The sequence below is a fragment of the Lissotriton vulgaris genome, chromosome 1_1, assembly GCF_964263255.1.
Source record: "Lissotriton vulgaris chromosome 1_1, aLisVul1.2, whole genome shotgun sequence".
NCBI classification, from domain to species: Eukaryota; Metazoa; Chordata; class Amphibia; order Caudata; family Salamandridae; genus Lissotriton; species Lissotriton vulgaris.
The window spans coordinates 1,027,184,936-1,027,212,769 of NC_141685.1; the positions used below are offsets into that span (position 1 = coordinate 1,027,184,936).

General features: G+C 49.1%; 1 protein-coding gene across 1 annotated transcript in view; it reads right to left on the minus strand.

Moving 5' to 3' along the window:
- The window catches only part of STX10 (syntaxin 10), a 112,619-nt gene that overhangs the window by 15,813 nt on the left and 68,972 nt on the right, over positions 1 to 27,834 (minus strand). Inside the window, exon 6 of the mRNA XM_086961907.1 lies at positions 16,108 to 16,214. Coding sequence (XP_086818033.1) covers positions 16,108 to 16,214 — 107 coding nt within the window. The remainder of the gene's footprint in view (positions 1 to 16,107; positions 16,215 to 27,834) is intronic.

Below are 27,834 nucleotides of genomic sequence, written 5' to 3' on the forward strand. Positions count from 1 at the left end.
AACTCAATAAACCAGACCGGGCACAGATCTGCATGAACACAACACTGTTTTAGCGCACAAAAAGCACATTGTCTTCTCTGTGCCCTGCAGAACATATCTTGGAAGGATAGTACATCCCCTTATTTTGCACTGTCTGTACTGGAAGGATGGCATCTCACTTCACATTGCAATGTTAGTGTTGGAAGGATGGCACTTCGATACTCCATGTTCCATACCACTTGAAGATGTGACGTCCCAGTCTGCAGTGTCACTATGGAGGAAGGGGTCCCACTCATACTCCCTGTGGGGAGCCTCCATCTCTCACTATTCGGTTTGGCGATTAAGAAAGGCACATAAAGTCTGCACATAGACTATTTTCTGAACAAAATATGCCCAATTCCTGACCAGTCTAAATATTTTGGCAGTTTTTCATACCAAACTTTACTGCCAAATTCACTTTTTTGTGCAATTAATTTCCCCACCCCAATTCCGAAGGCCCTAACTGACTATTTACATACTCCAAAATGGATAGCTCGCAGACCCAGAAAACGGCTCATGACCGGGACTGAAACGTAGGTACTAAACAGTGGAGGATCGGGCATGCGTCGAGGTCGGTGTCAGTTTATGAAGAGGAAGGGCACAAAGCGCATGCAAGAGTGAGCAGGACCAAAATAGTACAAGTCCGATTGGAGCAAACACCCCAGTTGCTTTTGGAAATATCCTGCTGAAAGTTTCAGGCCAGCGGCTTTTAGAAAGAAGGGTTCCTGATCTTATGAGAGTTGTTGTTGCAGTCTTAGGGCTGGAAACTGCATGGCACACGTAAAGGAAGAAATGTATAACAGAGGCCTCGTTTCAAGGGAATCAATGCAGTTCAAACCAAGAAATATAGCAGAATAAGCAGTGTGTTCATCAGGGAATCCCAGAACGGGACATCAGGATTTCCACTTGCCTAGACACGACTGAGCAAAGCCAGCCCTTTGGTGACCACTCCGCTATACCCAAAAATCTGGTATACACACCATGTCTGCCTTTTAACCTGGATGGCATGCCCTCTCTGGGAGCACGTGGCTCCTATACCCATTAAGGTGGACACTTGAAACTAAATTAGCTTAAAATAGAATTGCTTCTCTTATCTAACTTTCTTCTAAAAGAATACTTGATAAATGCAATTCACTCTTCGGGGTTTCAAACTGTTGGTTTTGTGGAAATCCTTAAGAATCCCACTAGACAGCAGACTTAACTTTGAAAATCACACTATTCCAAAGGAATATTTTTCAACTCAAACTTCTCAGAATCTGCAAACCCTTCCTACATCCAAGTGAGGTGAAAAATGCTAAGCAATCCCTTGTACTTTTTCACAGTGACTGGGACAGTGATCTCACTAGATCACCCAAAAAAAGAGAATCCTACTCCAATAAAGGCTGCCTTGAATGCTGATGCCAGGTTTGTCTCCAGCCCATACACACAAAAAGTGACGGGAAGAATGCTTTCAAATAGCCTAACCATTGGCAATCGCTCTGGGTGGCCTTCCAACTGACCATTTTACGCATATTGTGCTACTTTAGGCAGAGGACTGTCCCTGCTGTTCACTGAACTGCCAAGTATGCCTTCCTTCGCCTTTTGTGTTTGATGTAACTCTTTCCAACTAGGTTTTTACTATAAGTGGTCAGGGGTGTGCCCAAAAGTGGGTCCCTTGCTTGCGGGCCACAGGATCCAAGCTGTACCTCACTGATGAGGCCTAGCAAAGCCAAAACCAGTCGAGGGTTGGTTGGGTTCCCTTCATTAGGGGGCCTCGCCTGGCAGTTCTGGCTGGACTGTTCCCAGGAGTAGCAGAGTCAGTACGCTTCTGAATAAGATGGGTCTCTTTCTAGACTGGCACAATGGGTGAAAAACAATGGGTAGGTCGGCCACCCAGAGCGACCGCCAGTGGATATTTGCAAGTATTCCTCATCACTTTTTGTGCGTTTGTTGTATCAAACTCACACATATGTAACCTTAACACACCGATCGTTGCCTTCTGAAAATGGCTTCCAGTTGAAGCCAGATTAACTTATATAACTGCCTCTTTAACCTACAAAGGGCTAACATTAAACACCTTTCTCTGAAACTCTGCAGGCTCCCGCTCAGTGAGAAGCAAAGTTAACTGTTGTCTACAAAGGAATCGCTTTAAGAAAACATCCTCCACTGGCCATTCCTGCTTTGAGCATGCACCTAAGATACGGAACTCCCTGCCAGTATCACCGATACTGCCCAACTTGCAGTCTTTTTAAAACACAATTGAAATCACATCTTCTCAAGAAATAGTTTGATACTTATATTCTTTTTTTTCCACAATTGAGCCAACTGTAGTCTCCTCAATTATCCCTTTCTAAAGTTTTACCTTCAAAACTCAAGAGCTGTTTTATCATCTGACGATGTATATCTTCCCACCTGCATTTCTGTCTTTTATGGCTATAATCATATTGCTTGTAATAGTAATGCAGCTCAAACGGTTACCTCACACTGTGTTATATGTACTAATTTCTGTAAAAAAATTACTGGGTATGTATTATTATTGCATGTATAATTAGTGAAAGTAAATGGTAAATGTGAGGCACTAGGATACCCTTGAGGCCTTGTTTGAGCTGTAACTAAACATTAAAAAGTATAAAAATGGAATAAAAAATAATACAATTGGTCACAGCAAGAGAAGGCAACATGGGTACAGAGGGAAGAATGCCACTGTAGAGACTTCAAGATGCTGGGGTGACGTAGATTCTATGTCAGGACCGGAGGCTTCAGATTATGCTATATCTTCCTTCGCTTTATTAACATAAAGAAACCACAGCAGCTCAGGAAAAGATATAATAAGAACACAAGATGCTTTAAACATAAAGCATTGACGTAATGTTCAACAAAAAAATCAACAACAACTCCCAAGAGTCTCTTTGCTTATAATAATAGTCCATAGTCCTTTGTCTCTGTCCATCGTCCCTATATAACCGGACTTCCCATCATCTTCCTCCTCTTTCTTCGCTGCTCCCGCAGCCAGATAAGTGCTTTTCTGTTTCGACTTCTTTTTATTGTGATTGATTGTCTTGTGTGCGGTCTTTGGGGACTCCTTGCATGGTTTATTCCCTTTCAGAGTCCCCGGTTGCGGGAACGTTCTATCGTTCCTACGCGACTTTATTTCCACTTGTGTGCGGTGTGTACATAGACCGCAAGGGGGCGGCCTGTCGTCTCGCCGACCCTCCGGCGCGCCTCCGCAGTGCGAGGAGCCACGCCGTGGGGTCTGCTTGCGCAGGGGCCGACCCTCGCGTACCCCTCTGACACCTGGTGATCCGGGTCTGTACTTTCCAATTTTGACGCCCGCTGGGGTCTGTATAGCGGTTCTGACCGCGTGAATCGCCCTCGGGCGAGATCTGTGCACCTCTTTCCGTGTGTGGCCTAGCGCGCTTGAGGGGTACGTAGACCCGGTCCCGGCGAGGAGGGTCTGCGCGCTTGGGGGTTGGTGCAGCCCACCTGCCACGTCAGCTGGCCCAAAAACGTGATCGCAGCCGCTGGGCCTGCCCACATTCGAGAACTTTCTCGGTTGCCGCCCTCTTGGGTGCCCCGCATTTGCCCCTTGGTTCCGAGATGGAAGGGGAGTACGATGAGGAGGCCTGCCCCTATCTGCAGGATGATGAGTTTTATCAGGCGGTGGACAACTCCATCTATCGTTGCGTGACGGAGGTGGTAGGGCCCATGGAGGACCGCCTTTCTGCCCGCATCGTGGAGGAGTGTGCGAAGCTGGCAGCGGCGCAGGTGCCTCCGTCCCCCGAACTCCCGGGGACGTCCGGCGGGTTGCCACCCGCTCCGAAGAGACCCCGTGGTGAGGGACCTTCATCGGAGGCCCAAGGCGTGGACAAGGGCGCTTTCGAGCGACTTCGTGACGCCTTCCTGGCCAAGGCGACGGCGGTGCCTCCGGCGCCCTTGGTGGACCCTGGCACTTCGGGCGACGTGTCTACGGCACCCGCCTCCCCGATCTACGACTCCCCGGACACGGATGACGATGGGGAGTCGACCCGCTCTTGGCTCCCGACACCTTCAGCGAAGGAGATGCCCCGTGACGAGTCGGGCATGTTGGACCCGGACGAGATCGTCCACCCCCGATCCGCGGCCTGGGCCCCGGGGGAGACGGTGGCGAAGTTTGTCGCGGGCAGGCTGCGCAAGCCCCTGGAGAAGGAGGCGAGGGGTTGCCTGCGCGGGGAATGCCCTCGGCCTACTCTGGAAGGGAAAGTGGCTATGACACCAGAATTGGACCCCAAGATGGCCACCTTCCTGGCGAAATTCATGAAGGACCCCAGGAAGGGGATCGACCGGTCCTGGCGGGCCTGCCAGGACAAGCTGTTGGATGCGGTCGGGCCCGCCACGAAGATCCTTGATATGGCGGAGGAGGCCCGAGCGAATGGCACCGCCATTTCACCGGAGGTGCTCTCCAACTGGGCCCAGAGGGTGATCGTCTTTTTGGGCAACGCCAACTGTGCCCTATCCACGGAGAGGCGGCGTTCGCTCCTTATCAAGCTGGATCCGAAGCTGGGGGACCTGGCCTCGTCGGAGGCAGGTGCCGTGGCCCAGGGTGGCCTTTTCGGTGAGCCTTTCATCCGCGAGCTGGGAAAGTTCGTGAATACGTTCACGTCGCTGGACAAGGCCCAGTCCAGCATCAAGAGGGTGTTCCACCAGCGTTTTTCTGGAGGGGCCGGTCGCGGCAGGGGCCGCGCGATCGGCCGTGGTCAGCAGACCAACAACCGTGGACAAGGCTCCGGAAGAGGTCAGTACCAGACCTCGGCCAACTACACCAACTTCTACCCCACGAGGGGACAGCGCTATGGTGGCAGAGGGTTCAAGAAGAACTCCGGACAAGGAAATGCCCCCGGTAAGTGTACTTTGCTTGGATCATGTTCCGATTGGGGGGCGGCTGGCAAGCTTTTACGGGGAGTGGGAATTGCTCACTGCAGACGCTTGGGTTTTGCAAACTGTGAGAGGTTTCCATATAGAGTTTTACGACCGACCAACTCAGGCGAGGCCCCCGCGCCCGATGGTTTTTTCAGACTCCGACGCGCGATTGATAGACGAGGAGGTCTCAGACTTGCTGCGCAAGGGAGCCATCCGTCTATCAACGCGCCACCCACATGGGTTCCTCAGCAACGTCTTCTTGGTAGACAAGACAGATGGGGGCAAGAGGCCTGTGATCAATCTCAAGGAGTTCAATGGGTGGTTGGTCTACCGTCACTTCAAGATGGAGGGGATCCACCTCCTTCGGGACGTGCTCCTCCCTCGGGATTGGATGGTGCGACTGGATCTCAAGGATGCCTACTTGGTCGTTCCCATCCACCCCCCTCATCGTCGTTTCCTACAATTCCTGTGGGACGGCAAGGTGTTCGAATTCACCGCCCTGCCGTTCGGTCTTTCTTCGGCCCCATGGTGCTTCACGAAGGTCCTCCACCCGGTAGTGGAGTTTCTCAGAAGTCAGGGGGTCCGTATGCTGGTATACTTAGACGACATCCTCCTCATGGGGCAGTGCCCAGAGGTGCTGGCAGGACAGCTGCGCCAAGCTGTCGGCCTGCTTCAGAGACTGGGGTTCGTCATCAACGGCTCCAAGTCGGTTTTGGTTCCCACTCAGCAGATCACCTTTTTAGGTTTCGTGGTGGACTCGGTACAGGCGGTCTTGAGCCTTCCGGGTCGGAAGGTCGCAAAGATACGTCACCTGCTTCGGCAGACGATCGCGAGGGACCGTACGTCACTGCGCCATGTCGCCAAGGTGGTGGGTCTTCTATCGTCCTCCATCCAGGCGATTTTCCCAGGCCCGCTGCACTATAGGGCTCTTCAGCGCCTGAAGGCGCAGCATTTGCGCCGTGGGATGTGTTACGATCAGTGGGTCCCCCTCACGGACGAAGTGAAGGAGGAGATGTCATGGTGGCTGTCTCACATGGAGGCATGGAATGGGCGAGCGATCTTCGGGTCGGCTCCGGACTTGATCATAGAGTCCGACGCCAGCAGGTCGGGCTGGGGCGCCCGGTGCAGGGATTTTTCCACCGGCGGCGCCTGGTCGTCAGAAGAACAACAATTGCATATCAATTGTTTGGAGCTCCTAGCGGGCTCCTTCGCTGTTCGCTGTTGGACCAAGGATTCGGTCAAGGCCTGTGTCCTGCTGCGGATGGACAATATTTCGGCGGTCCGGTATGTGAACCACCTAGGAGGTCCTCGGTCCCGCGCCTTGGCGGACTTAGCGAAGGACTTCTGGGATTATTGCCTGTCTCGTCACATTGCGGTGACGGCGGAGTATCTGCCAGGCCAGCGCAATCAGGTAGCGGATTGGCACTCTCGACATCTCAGGGATGCCAGCCAGTGGAAACTGGATCCGGGAGTCTTCCGGTGGCTACACTCCCTTTGGGGCCCCTTCTCGGTGGACCTCTTCGCGTCCCGTCTCGACCTCCAGCTGCCGCGGTTCTACAGCTGGAGGCCGGACCCTCTGGCGGAGGCCACGGACGCGTTCTTGCAGGATTGGAGTCGGGAACAGCCGTTTGCGTTTCCCCCGTTCTCCATGATCATGCGAACGGCGGCTCAAATACGCCGCCAGGGTGCGGAACTGGTGTTGGTTACACCGCTGTGGAGGTCTCAAGTATGGTTTCCGGTTCTTCTGGAACTTTCTTGGGATTTTCCAATCCTACTCCCCCTGTTTCCTCTGCTCCTGACGAGCCCGGATCAGGAACCTCACCCTCTCGTCATGCAGAACACTCTCCGCCTCGTGGCGTGGAGGCTCTCAGGAGACGCTGGACGCTCCCGGGCCTTTCGGGGTCGGCTGCGCACTTGCTCTCCAAAGCATGGGCCGATAGTACGACGAAGCGTTACAGATCCGCTTGGCTTAAGTGGATGCGTTGGTGTTTACGAAGGGATTTGGATCCCATGGTCGCCGGCCTTGTTCCCGTGCTGAATTTCCTGGCTCATTTGGCCGACAAGGGTTTAGCGTATAGGACGATCAATGCTATCCGGTCGGCGATATCTGCGGGCCATGATAACATCGATGGCCATCCGGTAGGGGAACACCCTTTTGTGTGCCGGCTTCTGCGAGCGGTTCGCCTCGCACTGCCGCCGGAACCCAGGTACTCCGTCCTTTGGGACGTCAATTTGGTTCTGAATCTGTTCCTGTCGTGGCCAGCGAATTCTTATCTGTCTCTTAAGGAGCTCTCGGCGAAATTAGCCATGTTGTTATGTCTGGTCTCTTGTAGGCGCGTCTCGGACGTGCGCGCGCTGGATGTTTCTGCACGCTTTTTTTCCCCGGATGGGGTTACTTTTACGGTGGGTCGACGCACTAAGACGTCGTCGCGTTCCATCTCTTATCCAGCCTTTACTGACACTCCTAAGTTGTGTGTCGTGCAATGCCTCAAAGCATATGAGGACCTGACTTCGGATCTGCGCCCTCCGGGCGAGCGTCAGTTGTTGATTGCCCTGCGGAAGCCACACAAAGCTGTCTCCTCCCCCACTATTGCTCGGTGGGTGCGTTGGGTCATGCAGGAAGCGGGCATCAATACTTCTCTCTTTGGAGCACACTCCGCCAGGGGGGCCATGGCCTCTAAGGCATTCTCGGTGGGTGCTCGTCTGGAGGACCTTATGCGAGCAGCGGACTGGTCCTCGGATTCCACCTTCAAGAGGTTTTATTTTAAGCCGGTGGTGGATTTGGCTCAGTTGGTGGTAAGTAAGCTTTAAACTAGCATAATCTGAAGCCTCCGGTCCTGATATAGAATCGAAATTTGCCTAGCTTACGTAACGGTAAGTTTCAATTCTATTAAGGACACGGAGGCGAGGATTATCCCACCCGGACTACAGTGGTGTCTCTACCCACCCGTATGGCAGTAAGTAAAGCGTTTTCCTTTACGTTGTCAGTACTGTGTTGTTCACTGAATGCTCCTCGCCTTGTTTTCGCATTTCCTGGGCCACCTCGCTGATGCTGTTCCTTTTTTGGCAGGCAACGACGGTGCTAAACAGGACCAATGAGGCTTAAGCGTGATCTGCGCGAAGAAAGAGGAGGAAGATGATGGGAAGTCCGGTTATATAGGGACGATGGACAGAGACAAAGGACTATGGACTATTATTATAAGCAAAGAGACTCTTGGGAGTTGTTGTTGATTTTTTTGTTGAACATTACGTCAATGCTTTATGTTTAAAGCATCTTGTGTTCTTATTATATCTTTTCCTGAGCTGCTGTGGTTTCTTTATGTTAATAAAGCGAAGGAAGATATAGCATAATCCTCGCCTCCGTGTCCTTAATAGAATTGAAACTTACCGTTACGTAAGCTAGGCAAATTTCGATTGTGTCTAGGAGACCATTTTTTTATTTTTTTTGAAGTGGCAGAGTGGTGTACAGGAAACTGGAACACTTGCAAGAACACGCCAAAAGTAGACACTAGGTCATTAACGGGGAGGGTTGGAGGCGTAATAGAGGCTTTAGAATTGTGCCTCAACATAATCTAGTTATTTGAGTTGGTTAGCCACTGGAGTCAAGCGAGCCGGGCTGATGAGGTGTTACCTCGAAACCGGTCCGGTCCTCGGATGCTTGATTCCGTTCTGGGAAGGCCATGGCTTTTGTAGTTCGGACTGGACTGTTCCCATGGGGCACAGGGTCAGAGCTGATTTGCATATCGCCATTGTCTAACCCAGGGTGGTGTGGAGTGCAAAAAAACGATGGATTTGGGCCCAGATCTTTGGACTGGGGTGAATGTGTGACATTGATCCACATTCTGTCCATCACCTGTTTTGTTTGCAATTGCCGCCATAAGTGCGCTGGGGATGCTCAGACGTGGGTCCCAGGCACTCCACACCACTGGAGTCAAGCTAGCCGGGCTGATGAGAGGTGTTACCTCGAAACCAATCCGGTCCTCGGATGCTTGATTCCGTTCTGGGAAGGACATGGCTTTTGTAGTTCGGACTGGACTGTTCCCATGGGGCACAGGGTCAGAGCTGATTTGCATATCGCAATTGTCTAACCCAGGGTGGTGTGGAGTGCAAAAAAACGATGGATTTGGGCCCAGATCTTTGGACTGGGGTGAATGTGTGGCATTGATCCACATTCTGTCCATCACCTGTTTTGTTTGCAGGTGGAGAGAACTGCAGCACATGCTAACATGTCTGCACATAAGTATATGGTTCGTTATGGTGACACATAGAATTGAGTAAAACGTGTTGTAGAGTAGATTACATAAAAATCAAAAGAAACAGCTGGTACAGCAGGGGGTGGATGATGAGGGGTGCCAGGGTATGGTGGATTACAGAGATATACGTCAGTTGGTGACACGACCGCCAAGGTTTGGCACAACTCTCCCAGCTCCGTAAATAATCAACTCATAATGCTGCTTAAGACTCTACCCACAACGAAAAGGTTTCACACCAATGCTGCAGTGCCAGTTTTAGTAGTTTGCTTTTGCCCTCTTCGTACAATCTCAAGCTTGACAGAGGCCATATACTCTCACCTAACAGAAGATATATTGAAGGATAGCACCTACCTCAATCTGTTGTTACTCTTGAAAAGGATGTTTTTCCGTTTGTTCTGCAGTACTATAAAGAAATGGTTACTTATAAGTAGTGTTAGTTTTGCTGCCTAAAGAGTTTTATGGGTTCACATGCTGTGCATCTAGTGAATGGGTCTAGTATTGTGCTTTTTGTTTTTTTGAGTGGGGGCGTCATTGATCACCATTTGGGGGTAAGCCCATCCACTGTGTGACATCAAACAGCACCCCGGAGGTTCCTGTGCGTGCTCGCTATCTTCAGATTCTTTATTCTCCTGGTGTCTGGTCTCTAGAACTTTCCTTGGTTTGAAGTGTTGCTCACCTCGCCTGTTTACTTTTACCCCTATTTCCGAGGAGTTGGGTAGGTCGCATGCGACTCCTACTGGTAAGTAACCATTCCGTTTAGCAACATGAATCCTTTTCTGGATTCACATGTTGTGCATCTGATTACGTAGCAGTTTTTGGTTCCTTGGGAAGGATGGGTTGAAATGTGGATGAGTTGGCACATGGGTGTCGTACCACTTTCTGTCCCACCTGTGCTTCCTTGTTTATCCAGATGTCCACAAAGTAATGTTTCATGAAGGTGTGTGGGGATGACCAAGTTGCCACCATGCAGATGTCACCAATAGGAACGTTTGCTAAGAATGCACCCTTCTTCGTGGCTGAATGTACCCTGGGGAATGTGGGTAGTTTTTACTGCCTGTGTGTCACATGTTTGGATAGTTTCCACAATCCATCATTCCCTTAGTTGCAGGCGTACCTTTGATTACACTGGCAAAGGAGACAAAGTATTAGTTCCTTTTCTGATTTGCTTTGGTCTCTTGTAGGTAGTACAAGAGTGTTCTCACCATGCCCAAGGTGTGTAGTGCCCTTTCAGCCTGTGACTGATACTAAAAGAAGACTGGTAGTTAGATGCGTTGGTTGACTTGGAATTGTGATACCAACTTTGGTAGGAACTGCAGGTTTGTTCCTAGGATGACCTTGCCCTTGTGGATTTCAAGGTATGGTTCCTGGATCGTGAGCACTTTTAGCAGAGTGACATGATCGCGTTTAGAAATACAGTCTTTATGTTTAAGAACTTCCGCTCCATCTTGTGCACTGGTTATCATCAGTTGTGTGAGTAATGTGCTGCCTTTGGTGGTGCCACTCCCTTTGTTCCTTCAAGGAACCTTTTCACTACCGAGTGTGTGAAGAGACTGTCCCCTGTTGTTTCCCTGGTGTATGCAACTATGGCGGCAAGGTGACCCTTTAGTAATGCGTAGAATAAGCCACTGTCCAGTAGGTGGGTGAGGTATGTTAGCACCGTAACATACTATGGCCTTGTCTCTATTTTTTTGTGATCCCAGCACCAGTGGTTGTATAAAATCCACTTGGCCTTGTAGCACTTCCTAGTGCTCGTCTTCTAGCCTCTTTTAGGATTTTCGTTGTCCTGGGGCAGCTGTGGGTGTCCAAATTCTAGGTATTCAGGAGCCACGCTGTTAGATCAAGCTGGCTGGCTCTGGGTGACACATTCCATTTTGCATAGTTGACAGGTCCTGTGTTACTTTGATTGGTATGAATTTCCGTCTGAACATGTCTAGAAGGTTGGAATACCACGTCTATTTGTCCTACTGTGGGGCGATGAGGATGAATGATGTTCCTGGTTGTCTGGCCTTGTCAAGTACCCTTGGGCTCAGGGGACTCGGCGGAAAGCTGTATGCAAATCTCCCTTACCAGTTAATCAACAAGGTATTCCCCTTGGACTGGTGGTGTGGGAATCTGGACACAAACTATTGGCATTTTGCGATTTTTGGACTTGCAAATAGGACTTTGCTTGGTGTGCCTCAGAGTCTGACCAGGCTTTCCAGGACTTCATAGCTTTAGCTCGCATTTGTGGGAGGCGTTTTCTTGTCTGCTCAACCTATCTGCCCTTTATGTTCTGTTTCCCCGGGAGGTGTATTTTTACTAGGGTTCCACATATCCTGCGCTAGTCCCGACAGAGGGAACAACTTTGTTCCTCCCTGTTTGTTGAGGTAGAACATTGTCATTGTGTTATCTGTCTGGATAAGCACTGTTTGTCCCCTCATGTGCACCTGGAATACTTTCAGCGCTAGAAAGACTGTCTTTAGTTCCAGGTAATTTATGTGCTTCAGGGGCGTTCATAGGACTCCAGAATCCAGAGACGTTCATATTGTCAATGTGTGCTCCCCAGTCCTTGTGGGATGCACCTGTTGTTGTGGTCACTATGGGAGCCAGTAATTTGAAGCTCTGCCCAAGCCTCATATTGGTTGGGTTCCGCCATTCTATTTCCTTTTGAACCCCTACTATCACAACCACTACATCATCCCAGTTGCCTGTGACCATCCATTGCAGAGCCATTCGTGTATGGGCCGCATATGTAGTCTTACATACGGTATGAGGCTGATGCATGATGCCATCATGCTCATCACTTTCATGACAATCTTCACTATCCGAGACTGCCCCTTCTAGTATTCTAGGCGAGGCGAGTTTGCTCTGTTATTGCGGTCGCCTTCTTGGAGACTCGATATTCATGTGCTGATCTTTAATCTAGGGTTGCCCCCAGGAACACCTTCACCGGTTCAGGAAGTGGTGATCATTTCTTGTGGTTTATGGTGAACCGTAGGCAGTGTAGGGTGGTGCCGAATCTTTACACATCTCTGTCGGCATTTTTCTTTTGAGTTCGCTTCATTAGCCAATTGTCCAGGTATGGGTAGATAGGATTGCCTTTCCTTTTCAAGTGTGCTGCCACACTGCTGTTAGGCATTTCATAAAGCACTCTGAACTGGTAGTATGCCTTGTCTAGGACAAATCGGAGGTCTTTTTTTGTACCTCTGGTTCACTGAAATGTGTAGGTAGGCGTTTTTTATTAGGTCTAGGGTGGCCATGTGTTCTCCCTTAGGAGTGGGATTACTTCTTGTAGCTTTCCCATTTTTAAGTGTTGAGTTTAAATGAACTTGTTTAGGTATCTGAGGTCTAGAATCAGTCTCAGTGTCAAGTCTTGTTTCGGTACTAGGAAGTACGATGAATAGACGTCACCACCTGCCTCCCTTGGAGAGACTCTCTCTATGGTGTGTTGTTTTATTTTACAGTTCTATGACTACTACTTGCAACTCGGAATTTCTGTTCCTTTACGGTTCTTGCCTTTGGAGGAACATGACTTGGTGGTCTGAGTTTTATGCAGAAACAGTGTCTTATTAGGTTTAAGATCCAGCTGTCCGAGGTGATTGACCTCCACTCCTGGATGAATTCTCCTATTAAAACACTCCAGCAATGGTGTTATGTGCGGGGTGTGGGCTGGTAGAGTCACTTGCTTTGTCTTCTGCAGGTTATTCTCTTTTTCTGGATTTCCCAGGTAAGGGCTGCCTCATTGGTTTTGCCACTGTTGAGCAGGCTGGTGCATGGCTCGTTAGCCGAGACCTTGTTGTTTGTTTTGCTGTGGGATTTGCAAAACACCTGCTCTGCCTGTTAGGAGGTTCCACCCTGTTTGAAAGAGCCTTAGAAATGTAAGGCCCCTAATGCCTTGGCTGTCTAACTATCCGTTTTCATTTGCTGGAGTGCCTGTTCCACGGCTGCCCCGAAGAGGGCTTCCCCTGTGAAAGGCATGTTTACGACGGATGCCTGCACTTGAGCCTTGAATCCAGACACCCTGAGCCATGCACATCTCCTGATGGTGGAGCCCGTGCACATCTGCCTGCTGGCGATATCCGTATCGTCCAGTGCTGTTTTGTGGCAGGACCTGCAGTGTTCTTGCCTTCTTTGATCACTGCCTTCGCTTGCTTTTTTAATTCCTCTGGAAGGTTATGCAGGAGTCCTTCCATTTCCTCCCATTGCTGGTGGCCATATCTGTTGAGGAGTGCACTGGAATTTGCAGTTCTCCATTGGGTCACTAATACCCTTGCTATCTTTTTAACCACTAGGTCCATTCTGTTTCTCTCCTTCTGTAGTGGTGGGCCCATTGTGGGAGCGTTATTCCTCCTTCTGGCTGTTGCTACTATGAACACGATCCCCTTGATGTATTGAGGGTCTTGAGCGGATTGAGTATATATTTTTTTTACACCAACTGCTCTGGCTGTGGCAGGGTCCTTGAAAGCTTTCTTACCATGGTCCAATATACGGGAAACCATAGATAGATCGATACAGGTTTGCCTTCTGTGATGAGATCACGTTTTCGAGGAGGAAGCATGATCCCTCCCTCTCTTCCTTGAGCTGGACCCCATGCGTGTCTGCCGCCCTCTTGATAAGTCCGTTGTACAAATCTACACGCACAGGTCGTCAGGGGGCGAGGACCTTGAGGGATAGCGGTCGACAACCTCCTGGGGGAATTGCGGAGTCGACATCCTGCCCTTCGACCTCGAATTGGTCCTACCTCTCCATTGAGGAGGGTTCGCCCTTCTCTTATTCAAAGCGGTCTTCCTGCTCCCTTTTGTGTGGGTCCGGCGTGATGGGCACCTCGATGTCCATTAGGTCTTCACCCTATTTTCTTGACTCCAAGGGTTTCGTGGGGGATGCAGAATGCCGTCAGGGAGTTGTCTAACTCCTTCTTACATTTCAGGAGCGCCCCAACTTCAGCCTCAAGTCAACGTCTTTTCCTGTAGACATCGAGCGAGCATTCGGCGTCGGTGGTCGAAGAGGGTTTCCTCTTCGGGGCAACAGGTTCTTTGTCCTTTGCCTCCTTCCCTTCTTCGTTGTTCCCATCTTTGCCACTGCTAGCATCAAGTGTTGGTGCAAAGACTTGCCACCATCAATGTCCTTTGGTCAGGACCTGTGTGGCTCATTGTAGTTTGTACAGAGATTCGGTCATTAAGTGTTTCGACTTTGAAGTCGTTCCGGGGGCTTTACGGTCTTTTGTTACCATGCACTGCTTGGTCCTTTTGGTGTCCCTTCTGCCTTCTTTGCGGCCTCTGCTATCTCGACACCTGCATCCAAATCTACCCCGAGTGCTGGCTCCGCTTTTTTGATGTTTCCTCGACATCACAGGAGAGGTCCAGGTTTTTCAGGGATTCCTGTTGTCTGTGGGTGCCATCCATGGCTTAGTATGCTAGTTACGGTTTCAATCTCGTCTTGAGAGACTTCGGTACAATATTCGGCACAGCCTTCAGTGTTGTGATCCTTCAAAAGGTGTGGATTCCTCTGTGCAAACTTGTGGTGGCAGTTTGTGAAGAATTTAAAGGGGGGTGTCCCCCATTTCCCTTAGCTGTTCCTTACCTCTGCATTCTTCAGCACGTGGCCCTCCGTCAGGGTTGAGTATGCTCCCCTCCTTGTTCTTCGGTGTTTCTCAGAGCGTCTGCTGATTTTCGGTCGACTATTTCTCGCTCATCTCTGCTAATCTTCCAAAATTCTTTAGAGCTCCTCCGATATGCTTCCATACACAATGGTGGAAAAAAGAATCAGAATATGGTGACCACACACAGAAACTTCTTGGGCACCATCTGATATCACACAGGGGATGGACTTGCCACCAAATTGTGGTCAATGATGCCCACTCTCAAAAAACTAAAAAAAAAAGATCGAAGAGGGGGACAAGACACAATTCAGGACCCAATCATTAGATGACGGAATAGATGCACAGCATGTGAATTCAGAAAAGGATTAATGCTGCAAAATTAAAATACGGTACAAAAGGGGGCTGGAATGCCAGAAACCGGTCCTCGGAAGCTTGTTTCCGGTCCAGTGAAAACATACCTTGGAAGTTCGGGCTGGACTGTTCCCATGAGGCACAGGGTCAGACTGATTTGCATATAGCCATGTCTGAACTGGGGTGGCAGAGTGGGCTAAAGAACGGTGATGGATTAAACCCAGATCTTTTGACTGGGTGTGAGTGTTTGATTGATTCAGATGCTCAGTCCATCACCACCCCCTTTTGTACCGCTTTTGGCCACCATAAGTGTGGCAGGGTATGCTCAGACGTGAGATCCTTGCTCACTTTGCCACTGGATTCAAGCAAGCAGGGCTGAAGACGGCTGGAATGCTAGAAACCGGTCCTCGGAAGCTTGTTTCCGGTCCAGGAAAGACATGGCTTGGCAGTTCGGGCTGGACTGTTCCCATGAGGCACAGGGTCAGACTGATTTGCATATAGCCATGTCTGAACTGGGGTGGCAGAGTGGGCTAAAGAACGGTGATGGATTAAACCCAGATCTTTTGACTGGGTGTGAGTGTTTGATTGATTCAGATGCTCCGTCCATCACCACCCCCTTTTGTACCGCTTTTGGCCACCATAAGTGTGGCAGGGTATGCTCAGACGTGAGTCCCTTGCTCACTTTGCCACTGGATTCAAGCAAGCCGGGCTGAAGACAGCTGGAATGCCAGAAACCGGTCCTCGGAAGCTTGTTTCCGTCCAGGGAAGACATGGCTTGGTAGTTCGGGCTGGACTGTTCCCATGAGGCACAGGGTCAGACTGATTTGCATATAGCCATGTCTGAACTGGGGTGGCAGAGTGGGCTAAAGAACGGTGATGGATTAAACCCAGATCTTTTGACTGGGTGTGAGTGTTTGATTGATTCAGATGCTCCGTCCATCACCACCCCCTTTTGTACCGCAAAATAAGCCCCACCGCCCAAACACTTTAGTATACAGTCTCCTGTTCATAGCAACTCTTGCCTGTACTTACACAGCTTGCTCATCCAACTCATCCCCTATCCGACCAGACATGTTCTTTAGGACCCGGATGCTGCCCGACACGAGTTCCAGCTGATCATCCTGCTGCTCCATTATAAGCTGCAAAACAGAAGACCTACTCGTCAGAGGAAGATTAGAGAGGAAACAAGGACTAATCCCCAACAGGGAGGACGGCAAAGGCCCAAAGCAGGGAGGACTGTCCTGTACAAAGCTCAGCTAACCCAAGACATCCATAGAAGCCATCTTTCTGAATCTCTGACCATAAGCCTATTGCCCTGTCTCAGATGTATTACAAGACAGGCACTTCCTGGGCGCATGTCTTCTTAAACTAGCTCAACAGGTTAAATTGACCGGGTGCTGATAAAATGCGCAGTTTCCCACTGTGATGTAACATGCCTTTCACATGCCTGTTTATAACATTGCTAGAAAACTGCAAAGCTGCACTTGTGAGAACTGGAAGTCCGAGTTAAGTAGTATCACTTCTCGGCAGATAAACATTGGCCCCCATCCATTCATAATCGCAGCAAACTATCAGCATTTACATTTTAATCTTTGTGAAAGAATACCCAACATTTTGGTAGTGTTCTTGCAATGTATGCGAGTAATCTATCTGGGTATAGAGGATAAATATTAACGTATGTCCAATGAATTCAGGAAGCTGAACAGTAGAGTTAAGGAAATCTCTTCTTGAATTTATCAAGTACTCAAAATAGAAGAAATATTCATAATATCAATCTGTCCCTCTCTCTTTAACTCAGCGCAGATTCAGAATACTTAAAAGTGTGTGCTTTGGGCTTGGCTCGACCAGTCTGACATCGTCAAATTAATTTGGGACAGCCCCGTCACACAGCTGAGCATAACTTGGCTGTGAAAGGCAAGGGCCTTGCATCCTCTTTTCTACAATCCACAAACTGCAGTGCAGAGGCGCACAGGCAATACAATAAATAAATAAAAATAAAGTTGTGCTACTTTTGACTGCAAAAAAGCTGATTTGAAATAATGAACACTGTACAGATATCTTGTGTGGAAGCGTCAGGTGTAGGGTACCGCCTGAAAGCCCCTGATGCGCCACTCTTTAAAATGACTAACCGCTCCCTTTTAGTGCTTGAATCTCTTAGCTTAGCCAGTTTGAACAGAGAAGGCTAGCTACAGGAACAGGTGGGGTTTATATACTGAGAATGCATTGTAACACAACAGATAATATTAAATAAATGGAATGTTGAGTCAGTACTTCAAAGAAAGAGACTTTCTGTTTATGTAACATTCTTATATTGCATGGTAGCCCCCAGAGGCATTTAGGCGCTTTACCTCAAAACATAAGACCAGTACATAAAATGGTTTGAAAGGATAAACTGTAAACAAGTGAACAAACAGCAAAACGACAAGCTGCAGTGCAGAAAAAGGTGGCAAGAATGAGTTGAGGATGGAAACCGGAAGAAAGAAGTTGTACGGAAAGGGAAGGTGGTTGTAACAAAATAGATTTATCCAAGAGACAGGATATGGATAAGTACATGTCTAACTGCTTCTTGAACGCTAGGAAGGAAGGCGGAGTTCAAAACATTTTGGTAGCGAGTTTCATGTTGAGGTCGCTACCTGAGAGAAGGAGCGATTTTATGTGAGTTAAGATTTTAACTTATGTACAGTTAAAACTATGGCATACAAAGAAACGCAATTAACATCTTCTGGGCTCGAGAACAAATCACACAAGTGTTTATAGCTCCTATACGCTAGACAATAGAAATCTGGTTACACGGAGTCCCATGGCCAATGATAGCCCACTGGGAAACTTTAGAGGAACTAGGGTAAGCTTAGAGGTGTGTGTGTGTCACAGTGGTAGTTAATGGGTCAATGGTGCCAGACAGCTTTGTAACATATATGTTGGTCCCACTGAGATAATGGCTCAGCTTTTGATAATGGTTTCTGCTAATGAATTTGAAAAACCCAACACTCTAAGCAGATTCCCAACCTTGTAAAAAAAAAAAAAAAAAAAAAAAAAGGTTTTCTGTAGTTACTTCCTGGCACTCTTTGGGATGTTACATAAGAACTGGTATGCAGTCACAGGTGCCGAATGTAGAGGGGCACAAGTCTGTTTTACTGGAGCCCAATGCCCACTCAACTACATTGGAGTTTGTGGTTGGCAAGTGGGCCAATATCCACTAGGTGTCCCTTTAGAGGGCTACAACTGCAAGGGCCCAAAGCTTCAAAAGACCAATCACAGTTGACATTTTCAAATGGTAGCAACATCCACAGGTTAGAGGAACCCACAGAGAATACTGGAGTGACAAGCTCAACTCTGTTCTGGACAAAAAGTCTTAACCGCAGCATTAAAAATCAGCATCTTCCTGCCCTTAAAACCAGATCCTAATGGTTGCAGATACAGATCAATATTTTCCTGCCTATGTGATGGAACCCCAAGACAAGGGTCAAAGTACAGATTTCTCTACACTCCCAAGATTGACAGATGATGTAGGCACAGACACACATAGGGCACTAGGATGGCAAGACGTGCAGGCTCAGTTTTCTCAGTTGATGAAGATGATGGATAAGCTCTTCCACTCTGACATCTTATACATTCTGACCAGAATAAATGGGGCAACCGTGTAGTTCCTGGCTTGATTAGCGTTGTCAAGATTTATTTTATTTTGAGTTTTTTATTAAAACCGCAAGTAACCACTATGTGGTGGGTGTCCTTCTGGAGTTTTGGGGTATGAGTGCATTGAATAGACAGTAAAGAGTTGTAATTTAGTACAACTACTAGACCCAGAGTTGGAAACAGTACCATCCAACAGTAGTGGACAGTAAAGGGAGACTGCCCTCTATCAAATAAATGACTATATGACAAATACTTGAAAGAGCAAGCCTCATGAGAAGCTCAGTGAAGAGGCGAAGTCTGGCTTAAGCGTGTGACGGCGGGAAAATAAGATCAATCAGATGAGGGCTACTGTGAAGTAGGCATGTTTATTTAAATGCTAAGATGAAAAGGTGAGTCTTTAGGATCTTGTCACTTCAAGGTAGTCATTGCAGTTTCATATAGAGGTAGGGTGGAGCAAAGGGTGGGGTGCAGAACTTGGACAGATTATTGCAGTTTATCCTGTATCTCAACAGTTAGGTCGGCAATAATAAAGTTTGGTGGACCGGAGGTCTCCAGCAGGTTGATATGGGACAAACAATCTTGCAAGATAGATTGGTTAGAAAACATGGAGTAGCTTATGTTCAAGGCAAAGTGCATTATATGGCTCTTTTACTTGGAGCCAATGGAAGGTTTGAGAGCTGGTGTAATGTGGTTGTGTAGTTTCAGGTCAAACAACAGGTGAATAGTTCTGAACTCTATGGAGCTCTTAAAACGTAATGCTGACAGTTTGTTGCAATAATCAAATGTAACATAACCATGGTGAGGAATAGGGACACATTCGGAGAGCAGCATCAGCTATTGTAGATGACGAACTACTGTCTTAGAGATTGCATGTAGATGGGGAGATGTAAATGAGAGATTGCAATCAAGAATCACAGTCAAAATGCATGTTTTATTTATTGGGATTGGGGCTAGCTAGCACCACTGGCTTACAAAAGAGGGTTTCAGTTTTGTCATTATTTAGGCAGAGGCAATCACTCTATATGAATCAATGAACCTGGCAAAGGCAATATGAACAATTAGGAAGATTACCAGTTCACTGACTGAGAGTAACCTCCAGGTGCATCACTGAATGTGCCCCTAGCAGCATTCTTTGCAAAGCTGTGCAGATGACTTTCTGTCCAGTGTGTCAAATAAAATTATATACATATAAAACATAACTCTGTAGTACTAAAGTTACATTTGTCTCACATATGTATTTATTTCCTTAAAAGTAATTCAAGTCATGAGAAAGTTAAATAACATTTTAAGTGATTGGAGTAGCAATGGCTTTTGGCTTATCAGGGGAGTCAGTAAGCCAAAGAACTCTGCAACATTACACTTTCTCCAGATCGGAAACATTTCACCCATTACTGGGATGAAAAATGAGTTGCATAGATATGCAGCAAAGATTTATTAAATATCTCAGTCAACTAAGCAGTTGTAGGGCTGACATAATGAGTAAATGCCAAGGTGAAATTAGTGGCAGGGAGAGGGCAGAAGGGGGATTTGCAAAGGAAAAGGAGAATAATCAAATGTTGGAGCCCGAGCAACATTCTGTGAAGCAATACACCCTCATCCTCCTAAATGAGAACAAAATGGTTACTTACCTTTAATTTTGTAGCCTAAAGAATTTTTGGGATTCACATGCAACACATTTTTCCACCATGAAACGGTTGGTTCAGGACCAGTCTTTTTTTTTCTTTTTTAAATTTCTTTTTATTAACAACTAGCAGCCCGTCCCGGCGTTGTCCGGGAGCAATTAGGCTTCAGGGCCCCCGCCCGCCCCGACGTTGTCCGTGGTCCCCCAGAGCCTTCCTCCATATATTGCAGTATTATATCTCTAGGTTTACTTTGTACGCTTTTGTAACCTGCACACGTCACTTTTTCCTCCTATACCTCTATGTTTACTTTCTACGCTTTTGTAACCTGCACACGTAACTTTTTCCTCCTGTAATGCACCGTTTGGCTCACTTTTGTAATGCTCCGTTTGCTTCCTCTTGCTCACGTTGTACGCTTTTGTAACCTGCACACGTAACTTTTTCCTCCTGTAATGCACCGTTTGGCTCACAATTGTAATGCTCCGTTTGCTTCCTCTTGCTCACGATAGTAATTTTTGCTTCATTTTTCCGCTGCTCACCGCTCCTAACTAAATAAATAAATAACCTACCCCATCCGCCGCTCATCACTCCTCCCTACCTGTCCACCGCTCCTCACCGCCTGTCCGCCGCTCCTAACCGCCTGTCTGCTGCTCCTCACCGCCTGTACGCCGCTCCTCCCCGCGCCATGTCCGCCAGTCCTCCTCGCGCTCCTGGATGCCGCTCCTCCCCGCGCTCCTCACGTCAGCACGCACGTCGCGGCCGGCGCTGCTTTCAAGGGCCAACTTTTTTTTCGGTAAATTTTTTAAATAACGTATATTTATTACGTTTATATAGCCTATGTCCATCTGCACACCCTGACGATTACAACGATGTATCGGGTGTGTGGATTGGCGCTGTGGTTCCTGAGTTTACCCGCCTCAAAGGTTCAAAGTTCTTCCTTTATAATAGTAGTATAGATAGGAATCAACATCACAAGGCAGATCGCAGTACATTCTCATTTCTTGTCATGACAAGAATCTTTTCAGATATTAGCACACGATATCATAACAGTAGGTAACTTGCATCATGTTTACAATTATTCATCTTAAACCTCAACATCCTCTCCTACGCCGACGACACCCAGCTGATCCTCTCCCTCACCAGAGACCCCGACACCGCCAGAACCAGCCTCCACGAAGGGATGAAAGACGTCGCCGAGTGGATGAAGAACAGCCGCTTGAAACTGAACTCCGACAAGACGGAAGTCCTCATCCTTGGACCATCACCCTCCGCCTGGGACGACTCCTGGTGGCCCCCAGCCCTGGGCACCGCCCCCAAGCCGACAGGCCACGCACGCAACCTGGGCTTCATCCTGGACTCCTCCCTCTCGATGACCAGACAAGTCAGCGCCGTCTCCTCCTCATGCTTTCACACCCTCCGCATGCTCCGCAAGATCTTCCGATGGATCCCGATCGAAACCAGGAAGACTGTCACCCAGGCCCTCGTCACCAGCCGGCTGGACTACGGAAACACCCTCTACGCCGGAACCACAGCCAAGCTACAGAAAAGACTACAACGCATCCAGAACGCCTCCGCCTGACTCATCCTGGACATCCCTCGACGCAGCCACATCTCCGGCCACCTGAGGAACCTGCACTGGCTCCCAGTCAACAAGAGGATCACGTTCAGGCTCCTCACCCACGCACACAGGTCTCTCCACAACCTGGGCCCCAAGTACCTCAACGACCCCCTGACCTTCCACACGCCCACCCTCCAGCTACGGGCCGCTAGCCTAACCCTCGCCGCCGTACCACGCATCCGAAGAGCCACCGCCGGAGGCAGATCCTTCTCCTACCTGGCGGGCAAGACATGGAACTCTCTCCCCATTGACCTCTGGCTGACCCAGGACCACCTCGCCTTCAAGAGACAACCCAAGACCTGGAGGTTCGAGCAGTAGCGGCCCCCTTCCCCCAACCGCCTTGAGACCCTTCCGGGTGAGTAGCGCGCTATACAAGTGTTATGATTGATTGATGATTGATTGGTACCAGTGGCGGAATACAGATGTTCCCTCTATACTCATTCCAGTCGTTCCAAATGCGGGACCATTTTTTGGGACATCCCCTAGCCACATATACATACTTTTCACAGAACATGCACCAATCCATATCCCTCTTCCAGGTGGAGACCGAAGGTGCCTGTGCTGCCCCCCCTTTCTGAGCAACGTTACGTTTCGCTATCATCAATCCCAATGTAACCCAGGTGATGCGTGTGTTTTTTTAGGTCAGTGGGCTCCGGTGCAGGATTTTTTGTTGTACTAGCCTCAGCCTTGCTGCAATGGCCACTCACGTGGTGAAGTTACTGCTATTGCCCAGTCTTCATCATCAAGTATTATACCATCCCTTTCCCACTTTCCTGCAGTTTCGAAAGGGGTTCACCAGAGTGATTCACTAACTTCTTGTAGGCGAGTGAAATTCCCTTTGTTTATAAGTAGCCATCAAGGAGTCTATCCTCAAGGGGTGGGGAATAGAGGGGGGGTCTCTTCCTTCTGGAGACAGGATTGCAAAGTGTGTCGAACCTGCAAGTATCTAAAATATTCTGTGGGAGCAAAATCATATTCCTGTTGCAGGGATGGAAATGACTTGACCTCACCCTTTACCCATAGGTTGCCGATTTTTGAGATACCTATGAGGTCCCACTTGTCAAAGCCTTTAGATGATCACAGATTCCCAAGCAGCTCTGGATCCCATAATGAAGTAGCCAGAATTACCCTATGATCCCACCCCAGACTTCTGTTAGCCGCCTGCCAAACTTGCACCGAGTCCTTGGTTGGTCCAGTCAGGCGGTGTTTTCCGGCGCTTGAATAGAGCGCTCGATTGTAGTTCCCTTCAGATAGTAACCAGCGATCCATCGCATAGCCCGGATCATCAACCCGTCTGTAAATGCCGTGATTAACGGCCGTCAGATGAGCTGCCCAATAATATTTTTTACGGTCAGGGAAGGCAATACCCCCATCGTACCAGGTGAGATTCAATTTAGGAAGGGCTATACGCAGCTTCCCATTCCAGAGCAAGCTGCGTTGTAGGCTCTCTATTTCTTTAAAATAGCTTGCAAGAACCAAATCTAGTGAGTTTTGCAGGGCTTATAGGAACCGGGGTAGGGACATCATTTTGAAAAAGGATGCTCTGCCCAGCAAAGAGAGCGGAAGTGTCTTCCAATGCTCTGAATCTCTCTTCAATCTCTGCAGGGGACGAGTAAATTATGAGCAAATATACCCGCGGGATCAGATGTGATATAGATGTCTAGGTATTTGAAGCCCTGTGTAGTGATCTGTATCGGGCAATTCCTGGGAAGGCCAGTAAGGGGTCCCTTTAGACGCATAACACTGATTTGACCCAATTAGTTGAATACCCTGAGTATCTGCCAAAGATGGCGAAAATGTCCAGTACCGCTGTGAGCGAGGCCATTGGGGATGTTAGGAACAATAGTATGCTGTCTGCATACAATGCGATGCGGTCCTCCCACGATTCGGCCCATTTAAAGCCTCGTATCACCAGGTCCCTTCTCACTTAGGAGGCCAAGGGTTCCAGGTACAAGGCAAACAGGAGGGGAGCAAGCGGGCATCCCTGCCTAGTTCCTCTGCCGAGTCTGAACACCTCCGATTTTTTGTTGCTTACGACTATCTGGGCCAGTGGTTTAGAATAGAGGAGTTGCACCCACTGGATGAATTGGGGCCCAAAACCCATTTTCTTGAGAACCACAAATAGATATGGCCATTCGAGCAGATCGAATGCCATGGAAGCGTCCAGAGATCCCAAGATCGCCTCCTCCTGTATGGTTGCCGCCCTCCCCATCACCCTGTGTACTCTGTGTAAATTCAATGCGATGTTACTCTGGGGCATGAAACCGGATTGGTCTGGGTGTACTAAATCATTAATGACTTTGATCAGTATACTGGCGAGGAGTTTAGCCAAGATCTTAGGCTCAGCATTCAATAGGGAGCTTGGCATGTAGGAGGAACAATCTGTCCGAATCTTACCTTCCTTGTGAATTGTCACTGAGTCATGATCTGTTGATCGCGAGGCAGCTCCCCATGTTCTTTACTCTCCTCAAACATTTTACACAAGTGGGGGGCAAGAATGTCTGGTCTAAGTTTATATAGCTCAATTAGCAGACCATTAGGTCCTGATGCCTTCCCAGACTTAAGCCCCATGGTTTCCTGTGCCACCTCATCCGCCGTGAGCACCCCTTCTAGGTATTCCAGCTCCAAAGCTGAGAGTCTAGGCAGTGTTATATCCCGTAGGAGGTCCCGAGAGTCATGTAGTGTGTAGGGGTTCTGTGAGGAAAAGATCTGTTTGAAGTGGGCCGCAAATGCATTTGCAACATCCTGGGGATCTGTGATTGTGCGTTCTGCCTTGTCTTTTAATTCTGGCCCAATCTGCTTGCCACCTTTTGCTTATCTAACCATGCAATCAATTTCCCGGCTTTATCCCCTTGATCATATATTCTACCTAGCGTCTCTCTTCCCAACTCCTTGGCTCTGTTTGTCACTAATGCCTTGTAGCTATCCCTCTTCAACTTTAGGACGTGTAGGGTGTCTGGGTTGGGTCCCTCTGCTATTTCTTCTGCCAAGCGGAGGATCTCTGTCTCTAGCGCTTCCTTTTCCCTAACCTTCTCTTTCCTCACCCCCGCTATTTGGGAAAGGGCTTGGCCCCTGACTACCATCTTGAATGCTTCCCATAGTGTCCGATGAGAGCTCACCGACCCCACATTCTCTAGGAAGTATTGTTCAATCGCGGTGTGCAGTGCTTCGCGACCTACCGGATTGGGGAGATGCCAAGGGTTGATGGGCGCTACCCTTCCCACTCTATGGTGGCCCACCACAAATTGCGCCCATAACGGAGAGTGATCGGATATACCCCTCGCCATGTGCCTAACTTCTCGTATGTGTGTCAATTGGTCTGGGGGAACCAGTAAGTAGTCTATTCTTGACTGGCTGTTGTGAGCGTCCAAGAGATAGGTATATTGGGTGGTGTCAGGGTGAAAAGATCACCATACATCCTGGAACCCCAGAGCCCCCAGAAAGTCAGTCAGCCAACGGTTAGAGGGGTGGAGCTCTCGTGGAGGGTTTCTATCTTGGGTGCCATTAACCACCGCATTCAGGTCCCCTTCCACTACTAGGATTCTTTCTGGCACAGTCAGCAGACTGGCGCCCAGGTCCTTAAAGGCAGGTCCCTGGAGGCCCGGCGGCACATAGACCGACATGAGGGTCAACATGTTTCCTTCTCATTTCCCTGTGATGCCCGTATATCTCCCCCCGTGTCCACCCATTGGACTTGCCCGTCATAGGAAAGGAGTTCCTAAATAGTATACCTGTTCCTCTCGACCCGAGGTAAAGCCTGAATGTGCTATAAGGTTGTATCCCCACCTGTTGAGGGCTTTACACGTGTTTCCCAACAGATGAGTCTCCTGCGGTAGCACTATGTCAGGGGCATGTCTCTTGATATACTGTAGCACCACTGTTCTCTTCACTTTGTCTCCCAGACCATTAATATTCCAGCTCATCAATTTAAACCCTTTGTCCCATTGCGTACTCATAGACATTTACTTGTCACCAATGTGCCTGTGCTGCTGGACTATGATGCCTTGATGATGCCATAAAAACCTATAACTATGCGTTAACCCCTCCCAACTTCCTCCCGCTCCCCTGTACTCTGGGCTCCGAACTGCCCATGAATACTGCAATGTAGAGTGCCTGTCGCCCTTAAGTTGAACTAAGTGAAGAAAATTGGGGGTACACTCCCCTTCACCCTCCCCCACTCCCAATACACAATGTAAATGGATCCCCCTGAGTGGGTCGGCCTCGTATTTGTATGCAATGTCACACACCCCACATAGTTTGTTATTGACACAACCAGAACCAAAAACACAGGTCAAATGGCTGGGGCCCCCATACCTCCTAGTCTCTCTGGGAGCTGTGATCCGTTGGGTGTCTCCACCCATCTAGCCAATCGGCAGTGTCTTCCTGAGCCTCAAAGAATCTGGTCATCCCCCCGGCCTCCACCCGAAGACGTGCCGAGAACAACATAGCATATTTAAGGCCTTTGTCTCTCAATCTCTTTTTAACCCCTAAGAATGATCTGAGCTGCTTTTGAACCGCCTGAGTTAAGTCTGGAATGAAGCGGACTTCCATGTTTTCCAATCATATGGGAAGTGCTACCCTGGCTGCCTGCAATATAATATCTCTATCATGATAGTTCAAAAGTCTGGCCAGTATGAGACGAGGAGGGGCCCCTGGTGTTGGTGACCCTCCCGTTACCCTGTGGGCTCTCTCAACGATGAAGATATTGGACAGGCCTTTAGGCTGAAGGTGGATGGTGATCAGGCTTTCCACAAATAGATCTGCCGCTTGCCCCTCTGCTTTTTCAGGTGGGCCGTGTCAGCCAGTTCCCTCCTGTCCAGTGTACCACTGCAGCACGGTCTTGGTTATCTACAGCGGGGCGTTATATGGTGAGAGATATTTCCAGCTGGTCTCCCGGGAACAGTCTACTGATGGCCGGGCCAAGATGGCGGGCTGGTTCCAGCTTTCAGGTAATCCCCTTAGACTAGTACGTCTCCTCCCCGTTACGTCACCTCAGCCGCTGGCAGTATCGTGGTCTCACAGCGGGTGCCGGTGCTGTGGGGCCCTTTCTTGTTCCTGCGGGTTCAACTACTGGACTTCCCCCAGTCAGCTCTTGCACTAGTCACTTGCCCACAGCCACCCAACCATGTGCCTTTCACCCGCTGTGGCGTCGAGTGGGGCCGGTGCTATTACTCAGCATAATGGGCAACTGGGCAGAGGTTACCCCAATAAAGTCTCTGTGTGCGCTCCAGGAGCTGCAGCTCTCGGCGTTGGGGGGGCTGCAGCGATCCCAGCGCTATTCTCACCTGCATCCCCGATCCCCGTCCACACTTCAGGTTCTCACGGCCTCCAGAATGCCACCGCAGCTACACCAATTGTTATGCGGGGAGATCACATGCAGGGCTCACCTCTACTTATGGGGCCGAAAACCGGATAATAATGTGGCCTTCGTAGCTCACATCCTCTGCAGGCGAGTGGCCCTTCGGTATTTCCTCCTGGCCTCAGACCCAATGGCCGATCACGCCTTAGGTCGGGAGTGCAGCTTTACTCCGGTGCTCACAACAGGACTGTCTCCCACTTCACTCGTCCGAGCAGCCGCTGCCTCCCCTCCGAATTGCGGCTGTTCTAGGTCCTCGGGCACCCCTCCGATATGCTGCAAGGTGAAGTCTGCCAGTCGATGCGCCGGTCCAGGGTACCCGATCACTCTAGGTCCCGGCTCTCCTCAGGCAGTAAGACGCGATTGGAAGCAGCCGATTCTCAGGATTTAACAGTCTCAGCGCCCCAATCCTGGGCTCGTTTCACTCCTCAGGTCTTCCGATAGTCGATTCTGACCTTGGATCACAGATTCATTAGACGGATGTATGCGGGAAGAAAGGGCTAGCCTCGGAGAGTTCTTAGCATGCCGCCATC